The 9,885-nt window shown below is 36.8% G+C and overlaps 1 protein-coding gene across 2 annotated transcripts in view; it reads right to left on the reverse strand.

Moving 5' to 3' along the window:
* aspdh (aspartate dehydrogenase domain containing) overlaps nt 1–9,354 on the reverse strand; it is a 68,569-nt gene extending 59,215 nt beyond the window's left edge. For both annotated transcript variants that reach the window (XR_005636302.1, XM_039776075.1), the window contains exons 1-5: nt 9,208–9,354; nt 8,173–8,252; nt 4,232–4,376; nt 985–1,069; nt 698–847 (exon numbers count right to left, since the gene is read on the reverse strand). Coding sequence is in view for 1 of the 2 variants with exons in the window: in XM_039776075.1 (XP_039632009.1) it covers nt 698–847; nt 985–1,069; nt 4,232–4,376; nt 8,173–8,227 (435 nt within the window). In the remaining variant the exon portion in view is untranslated. The remainder of the gene's footprint in view (nt 1–697; nt 848–984; nt 1,070–4,231; nt 4,377–8,172; nt 8,253–9,207) is intronic.
* Nucleotides 9,355–9,885: the final 531 nt, after the last annotated feature.

The raw sequence follows: 9,885 nt of genomic DNA on the forward strand, positions 1-9,885 counted from the left end.
TTGTAATTGTGGCCTTGTTGATTTTGCACACTTGGTGAGATATTTTGGTGTAATAAAAATTCTTTATTAAGGCTGTACTGGGTTACTTTGTGTTTGAGGTGTGGGGGTCAGTGGCGCCCCCTTGTGGTTGCAATATTTATACCTTAGCCACTTAGTTCTAAACTTGAAATGAAGCATTAATTATAAATAATGAATGATTCAATCTACCCCGTATAACTTAAAGGTAATGGAATGTTCTTAATGATACAGTATCTCTGCATTACAATATACAAGCCCTTAGATTAAAATTAGACAGCTAGAATGAAACATGAACTGTTAGACAGATATATGTATGTTATACTGTAGTATAGATCCTAGTGTATTTAGTATTCTTGGTATGTGATAACAGATAGAAATCTTAAGAAATGTAACCTAGATACCATAGACAAGACGTTTCCTTTTTTGCATTCATTATCAACCTTTTTCCTTATTTTTTGCGTGAACTGTTTGCTTTGAATTTCACTAAAATCTTTAAAACAAAGACACTTGGTCTGTGGTATTTTTTATTTATGGTGAGTCATACTAGTGCTGGAATGCCTTTCTGATAGTTGCATTTAAACAATTTGAAAATTCTTAATAAATTCTTAATAAAGGCAGATACACTTATTTTGTATTTAGTTTCAGGACTGATTTAATACCAAGTAGTTAGTTCTCTTACCTTAAGTGTTCCTATATCAGCCATTTTCTGAATATCTTCTCCTCCCCAGAAAGCTCCACTTGGAACATAAAGTGTATGTTCATAGTTAAATGCAGTATTCCGTAAAGTAATTTCTAGCTTGGAATCTGCCAAAGCTGTTGGGGACCCAATCTGTAATAGTAGTAGGGAAGGAAGTAGGTACGTTAAAAGTGCATCCACCCATCAATTTTCTAACCCAGTAATCCACTTCAGTGTTTAATATTCATAAAATAAACTGGATTAAACATTAATCATATCTAAAGATTTACCATAAAATCTGCATGCCTCAAGAACAACTCTCCATAGTCTTGTGCAATCTGAGGGTGAGACACTTCTACAATCAAATGAGCCTTCCTATAAAAAATATAAAATTTCAAATGTAAAGAAAATGATAAATTTTCTCAATTTTATTTAACTATTGTATTATTTGCTGCAACTTTATTAACACAACATGTAAGGAGGACAAATATAGCAGTTATAAGATATTGTGAAACGTACATGCCTTTTAGTATGTAACTACATGAGTTTATTTATTCTGCCATTACTGCTTCTCCTTGGACCTCAGACTAAATTGTAAGTACTCATCATAGGCTAATAACATTCTTCTGGAGTTTTTCAGAAATTTGTTTCAGTTACATCATAATTTACAGGCTTGCCCAAACCATGGTCATTATTAAATATGAAAAAAATTCATCACCATAACTAAAAGCTAACAGATGAAGCAATGTAGAGAGTTATTAAGGATTCCTTTAAATCTATTGCTCACTTTTAGAAGGTTTTATCTTACTTCCACAAAGAACAAACTTCAGACCCATACTGCAAAGTATGTGTCAGGCATGGAAGCATACATTTCTCTAAGTGCTATGTAAATACAGAAAAGCCTCTTCTATAAATTGTCTCATATGGTAAAATAACCTGATAAACCACACATTTTTGGTTGCATGGATTTCTGGTTTCTTTTCTCATCTGGACAACTGAAAATAATTCTTTTGTCATTTCATTGGTTTAATATCATAATTATAAGAACGTTTTTAACATTAGTAAAGCTCTACTAAGTTCCTTCCACCAATACTAATTTCACATTAATAATAATACATTTTATTTATATAGCACACTAATTTTGGACAAATGTCTGTTTGGCTGCCTGATTCCTAAAGCAGTAAAGCATAGTTTGAAAAATCTTAAAAAGCTTTTTAGAACTAAAATTGTTTTAGGATTTCATTATTCAACCACCATCCTACACCTTCAGCACTCAAACCACATAATGCACTGGAAAGAATCAAGTTAGATCCTGGATAAGTACTGTGGTAAAGCAGATAGATAGATACTTTATTAATGGAAAATTCACATACCAGAGCTTAGTACAACACAGCAGACTACAATACTGATGGAATTTTTTTCAAGATAAAATCTGTTTAAAAATATCTTTCATTTGCTACTATATATTCCCTGATAAAGATAACATGTAACGCATGAAAAATATGTCACAAGACATTGTACAGCTGCCAAAGTAGAACACTTTTAAAACTGAATAGATTAGAGACTGAAAGAGATACCCTGCAATGTTTTTTGTGCTTTTCAGATGGTTAATTATTCAATTCACTTGTGTATTTTACTGATTAAAATCAATTTACTACAGACACATATGGTCTTTGTCAATTTACTGCCTTACAGCTGTTTTTGCAAATTTAATTTTGGCCCACTAGTCCACAAACTTTGGCCATCCCTGTTCCAGAATCTAAATATTGACAAACTGGTAAGTCAGATTTATATTGGGTAGGGCTTGCACAAATAAGATGCGATTGTTAATCAAAGTATTTCAGTTGATTTTTTTTTAATTCAATTGGTTTCATTTTGGCTGAAATAACTTTCAAAGGTGAAGAATGTATGTTTAATTATTTTGCACACTAAAAAAATTAAAGGCACGTTAAAAATGTGGTACGATTTCTTTCTCTTTGACTCATTCCCTATACAATTCTAGAATTCACAAAAAGATTTAAACAAATTCAATATTTCATATTAAATGCATTCAATTCAATTCATTATTCAATTTGCTAACAGAGGGTCCACCTGATAAATAATAAGGCCACGACAAAGGAAAAAGAGGACACACTGCAGCTGCATAGAACACCCTTTTGACTTTTGATACTATAAACCATCATATCCTCTCAGTGGCATTCTTCACCATAGGCATCGCTGGAATTCCTCTCATATGGTCTGAGTGATACTTCTCGGGTAGAACCCATCTGGTAAGCACGGTGTTTCCCCAAGGGATTTGTGCTGAGACCTCCCCACTTCCCCATGTAAACCACCCATGGCTTCTTTTATCACTGCAATGACAATGATACTCTGCTGTAATTGTCGTTCCCATTTAAGGACAATGTGGGCTCAGCTAGAATATTATCTCAGTGACATCCCAGCCTGGATGAAGAAACACCATCTCCAACTCAATCTGTGAAAGACTGAGCTCCTTTTCATTCCAGCTATTCCTTTCATTCAACATAACATCTATATAAAGGTTGGCTCATTACCATTAGTAACTACGAAGGCCGCACATAATATTGGGATGAATGATGACCAACTAACTTTCGTTGATCACATTGAGGCAGTCTACAAATTGTCCAGATTCATACTGTATAACATTAAACTATATGTGATGGGGTATTCAACTCAATTTGTTGTGCAGGCTCTGTTCATACTTGATTACTATAACTCCTAACTGGAAGGGCTACTTCCTTACACAGTCAAGCCGCTGCAAATGCTTCAAAATGCAGTTGCTTGTCTCACTTTCAGCCAGCCAAAACGGGTGCCTGTCTCAACACCTCTCAGGTCACTCATCTGGCTCTCTCTTGTAGCATGCATCAAGTTCAGTTAATTAATGCTTGCCTACAGGGAAGTCACTGGTTCAGTACCTATGTATTTGGAGTTCCTCAAAAGGTCCTATGCTCTTTCCCACTCACTCAGGTCTGCTAATGAGCAATGTTTGGTGATATCCAAACCAATCCATATCCAAAGTCCTAAACCAATCGAGAAGTAACTTGTTCCAAGCCTCAAAAAGAACTGTCTGGTAAACTCGGTTGTCATTTTTGTTATCCCAAAGCTAAGATAATGTGAACTGCATGTCACCACTATGAATAACTGCAGCACTAGTGACTTTACTTAATAATGTTAATCAAATTTTGGATCAATTGTAAATGACATGTGCATGTCTTTGTAAAACAGCATACATTGATGGAGTAAGTGAAAAATAAATGAAAAGACAATAAAATATTTTACAATCATAAAATAGCACTGAGAAGTATCATATTGGTTTGACAGCCACAAGATGCTCTACAAAGAACACAATATCACAAATTAAGAAATTGCAATATGAGACAACAAACGATAAAGCACCACAGAATAACATTTGGGAGGAGCCATTAAGGATTAAAATGTTAATTGCAGTGGCACTAAAAACAGGAATAACAAATGAAAAATGCACTAACTGAAAGGGAATGTGATGCTCAAACATAATACCTGCCTTCGAAGTCTTCCAGGTTTTTCAGCTGCAGTGAGTCTGGAATCTTTCCATCAAGTTTCTGTATACTTCGATTCCATACAAAAGCAATTTCCAGGCCTAATGAATCACCATCTTGCTTTATTTTCTCAACAAGATACTGACCTAAATAAACAATTAGAGATTAATTTTCATTATGGACAATGAATAGAGATTTGGTTTTAAATGTACATGGAAAAGGTATCCCCGGTTCTTATTTATTGCATCACTATACTATCTGTAATATCTACAAGGACTTTCAGGATTTATTTCAATTAAGCTCAATAAGTAAGCTAACCAAATGCTGAAAAAGTAGTTGGGAGAGCACAAGAAGCTAAGAGACAGGAGTTAGCCACTGAGATAAAGAAGAAAAGAACAACGTGTTCAAGATCATGAAGTAAATAAGAAAAGAAAAAAACAAGAGGAGAACAGAACATGTGTAAATCACTTGAAAAAGATGTGATTAATAGTAATAAGATTAAGGATTAGCCAAATGAGAAGAACTACTGGTGAAAATATATTCTTTGTGAGAAAACAGGACTAGATTGCAAGTTTTCAATTGAGGAAAAGGATGAAGACAAGTAAAGTTGCAGGCTCAGATGGAGTAGTATTGGAAGCACCAGAGGAAAGAAGCAGCATGGTCACCCATCACTTTACTGATGTCCCAAAAGAATATCTTTTTGTACATACAGAAATGGATTAGGATGTCAATATAGGTTATAATATTTGTTAAAATGAATACTTATGTGTAAAAGAATTAACTTCCTCTTAATTATCTTCAAGATTAATAAGTGTAATTGAACTACGCATAAAATTTCAAACATTAATAAATAAATAACTGCTTTCAGCTGATGTTTTAAACCTTATATCATTTAGTATAATTTCAAAGAAAGACTGAGAGAGAAAAATGTGTTTGACCAGATTTAACTACTTTCATACAGGAGATAGCTAAAGGGCCTGAATAATAGTAATTCCATGTCAGACCAGGGGACAGTGAGGTTGCACTAACTGTCTCTCTCAATCCCCTGCAGACCATTCTCGGGAAATTCTGGCGCCTCTGATGATGTTACTTCCGTCTCTGCCACTATTGATGATGCTACTTCCAGTTCCACGGCCACTGATGATGTCAATTCTGTTCTAGCCCTGATGACGTCACTTCCTCCACTGTTCTTTAAAGCCGCTGTCTTACCTCCACATCATTAGTTCAGTTGTGGACTCCTAATCTATAAATATCTGTTATTTATTTTCAACCTTTTGCAGCCAGGACATAATATATGGGTGGCTACCCCAAACCTTCTTGATGTCTTTGTGTGATATTTGTGACAGTGGCATAACCGGCAGGACGGAGAAAGCCCAGAAGAAAACAGAACTGGACTTGAATCATAACCAGGTGGGAGAGTACCGGGGCTGAGTTTCCAAGTGGGGAGTTCACCCCGTGGTTCAGAGAGACCCGGTGCAGGTTCCGCTCCCTATATATTTATCTGGGTCAGTAAAATTTTAAAGGGAGAGAGTGGAGGAGACACACTGGAGTGGGCTGGTTTCAATGGGGGAAGCAGCATGGACTTATTATGCTCTCTTGGAGAAAAGAGCTGTCCTCCCCACTGGGGCTGAGGTCCCAGATAAATGTAGGGCATCCCCAGACCAACAAGTGAAGACATTACAGTCTTGGAAATTTGACCCAGAGAGGCTAACCCAGGGGCAAGCCTTTGCTCTCTGGGAAATGGTGGCTTCATGGCTAAGGCCATTTGATTGTACCACCTTTAAAATAGTCTAAAAAGTAGCCTGTTTTTTTACTAGTAGCGAATTTTCCTGACCATTTCACCCAGCAGGTCTGGGGAGATTTCCACAATATGAATGAGTTAATCAATCTCGTTGAATCATCAAAGACAGCCTCACAATCTTGGAGAGCAGAACTGTCCTTTAGCAAACACTATGGGGACTACGTCCCACACAATCTGCCTCCTCTATATGAACTGGAGTCTGTACCCAAGTCCCCGGATCTGCGGGTGCACAAGTAACCCAGGGATAAGGTGGGATGTAAGTGGAGAGAGAGAGGAGGGTTGTGTGCACTTTCAAACCCCCTGTCGGTATCCCATATGGGAGTAGTAATCCCCAGCGGGTTTAGAGTGGAAGCCCTCTTTGATTTCCGGCATCAACATTTCCATTTTTGATCATCGCGACAATGGATAAAAATAAAGACCAGTATAACTTGCATTAATGGAGAAATCTGACACTATAAAACCATACTCAGTTATGGAAGATCACTGAAAAAATTGCCTGTAGAGGTCCTCCTAGGTCCAACTTTTGCAGTGATTCTGGGTCGGGACTGCTCTAACAATAAATGCAACGTAGTACTGAATACTCCCTTTACCTAATTTAGGCTTGGTAATAGATGGGAATGACCCATCTCAAGTTGTCTCCATGCCGTGTACTCAGCCAGCAGAGAGAGATATGGGAAACCAAGAGGCAGATGGGGAGGTTCCAGGACTGTTACAGGCCATTACATCATCAATCTGTGCCTCAAAGAGTCAGGACGACTCCTTGTGGTCCCCTTGAGATCTGACTGGACCCTCTCTCTGAAATACAATTCCAATTTAGAAAGACACCAGCTTCATTTAAAAAGGAGCAATGGAATGACGACTCCCTGAAATTTGCGAAGAATGCTGTAGTACTCGTCAATGACCAATGCACACATTAGCCCATGTCATGGGGTCCTCACTTTGTAATAGAAAATGATCTATTATATCGAGTTGCGGAGCATGACGGGTAAGTATGGAAGCTGTTGTTAATCCCACGTACCTACCAGCGGCAGGTCTGTGAATTAGCACATGCCCACCTCCTAGGAAGCCATTTGGGCACTGAAAAGACATTAGAGCGTATCAAGCTCCGATTCTGTTGGTCAGGAATTAATGAGGAGGTTCACCATTTTTGTATCTCTTACCCAGTGTGTCAACTGTGGAAAATTCCTAGGAGGGACCATATATTTAGGGTACCTGGTGGGCTGGGGTACTGTAAAGCCACAGTGGTCAAAAATAGATGTAATTTTGAAATGGCCTCGTCCACGAACCAAGCGGCAAGTACAAGCATTTCTCAGTTTAGCCGGGTATTACCGCCAGTTTGTACCTTGGTTTTCTGAGTGGTGCCCTTGAGTGATTTAACAATGAAGAGGGCCCCTAATATTGTGGTATGGACTGATATGACAGAGGCTGTACTTGGTGACCCTTACGTCAGCACCAATATTGAAAATGCCTGATTTTTCACTTCCTTTTATTCTCCAGATGGACACTTCGGACACAGGCCTCCCAGGTAATCCATTGCCATTCAGGCAACCCTCTATAACCTTACTATGTTCAACTTGTACAAAATATACAGTAAATGTAGGCCCTTCACCCAGACCAAAGCTTAAGGCAGGCATTTACTTTTCTGTATCAGGTCCTTTTCAACCTAAATTTCCAATTTAAAATCAAATTAATTTCTAATTAAGCCTTGTTTAAAAAATATTTTAATAAAGCATTGATATCGAAAGAATATTTATTAAATGAATGGCAATGATTCTGATGCTGTAATCTATAGATCACTAGATTGAAGAGATGATTCGTAACAAGAGGTTAGTACCACTATAAATAGAAATCCTATGCTCTGGCAGATGACTAACAACAACAAAATAGATCTTTTATTCAGAAGCCACACTACAGATAACCAAAGTATACAACAAGACATTAAAGTTTTGAACCCTACAGTTAAAGCTGTAGGCATAAATATAAAAAAATAAGATGCTACTGTACAGTATATTAATGGAATGCTATAGAATACAACATTGTGTCCTCAATGCAAAAACAGGGTATCACCAAGGCAGACAAAACATGTACCTACAGTACAAGCAATACAAACACTGTGGTGGGTATATGCATAGTGTATTTACCAAGATGGCCATATCCAACAATTCCCACTCTTCTGGTTTTGTGCATTGCAGTCATTGATGTTTACCAATAGCTTTCAGACCTAGAAGGATAATGAAAAGTGAAATGCAGATGTCAGCAGCAAGAGTGTTGAATTCCTTCATCACTGAGAGCGATCTATTAACAAAAATGGTAATAGTGGCTGATAGAGTGGTCCCAGTATACTTCAATTAGGGGACAAAGCTCTATCCATGGAAAGCATTTTGAAAAAATGTCTTAATGTAAATATTTTGAAAAGCAGAATACCCTTCTGGCATCTATCTGCACCTGAAAAAATATATCAGATGTCAACAAACAGGGTTGATTATTTTATAAAACACATTGATTAGAGTCAGACAAAGGGAGTTATTTTCTGAGGACGTGCTGAGAGGATGCATCAAAGGAAGACTGGGAATGTGTGGCAGGCATGATGCATGCGTGTATGCGCTCTGAGGGTGAAGTATAAACTGGCCCTAATGCGATGCGTGCACGAATTGCAGTACCAGCAAAAATATGGGTATCGTGTGTATGCAAGTTTTGGTATTGACGTCAGCATCATTGTTTACTATCAACATGTGACAGCCAGCTTGCAGCTCCAACAAGATCAATCTATGTCGTCGATGTTTGATGAATGGTTCAATGTGGTGAAGCAAATCATTGAACTTAAATGCTGACATGTATAATGTATAATTCACAAAGATGTATCTATTCTTCTGCAGAGCTCATTATCTGCAACCACAAAAAGGTGGGAACCATCTTAAAAAGTATTTAGATTGAGTACTCTTCACAAAATTACCAAAGATACATTAAATATATCATAAACTAAACCTTTCAAATTAAAAACTTAAATTACCAAAAGGTTAGCTCACACATAATACTGGTCCACAATGCAAATGAAGAAAATTAACAAACAATAAACCTAATTAAAAATCATTAACAGACAGCTAAGTACAGTAGCTCTTGCTTTGACACAAAATACAAAGTTTAACCAGTAAAGGCAGCAGTTTGTTTAGACCCACCTGAAGTTGCTCTTCTGCCTTCAATCTATTATTGTCTTGGGGATACCTATATCAAGGCTTAAGCTTATAGAGGTATTTCACGATTTGTACTTTACAAGACTCTTTGCAAATTAGACTTAGCAATATTTTGCAGCCACAATGCTAACAAAGAACCTTTGGCCTGAGATATGTTAATCATTAACACAGTAGCTGTGCTTACAAATCTAATTTCATGAGCACACACAGTCCTGAGAAAACACTTCAACATAGCCTGTTCTCATCAAGATTTGAAGCTGTCTTCCACGCCTTCTGAAAAGGTAACAAAATTTCCTTACAGATGAATTTCCAACAGTGCCATTGTGAAAGCTAAGACATCACCCTTCTCTATGATTCATGATACGCTTTGGAAGTCACATCTCTTTTTGCCTTTATTTAGTGGCTTTTTTAATATATTTTTACAATGCATATATTAAAGATCAATACAATGTCACTAACAAGTTTTTTGTGATTTCATTGCATATCAAATAAAAGATGTTATAGTTGTATCCAAAATTTAAAAGAAGGGCTATTTATTAAAAATTAGAATGCACTGGATGAAGTACAACTTTATTTAGAATATTGATTTTAATAATAATTGATTTCATTGTTACTATTATACGAAGATATCACCAACTAGGGAGAGCTTGTTTACCACATTTG

Source organism: Polypterus senegalus, chromosome 13 (genome assembly GCF_016835505.1).
Source record: "Polypterus senegalus isolate Bchr_013 chromosome 13, ASM1683550v1, whole genome shotgun sequence".
Lineage (NCBI taxonomy): Eukaryota > Metazoa > Chordata > Cladistia > Polypteriformes > Polypteridae > Polypterus > Polypterus senegalus.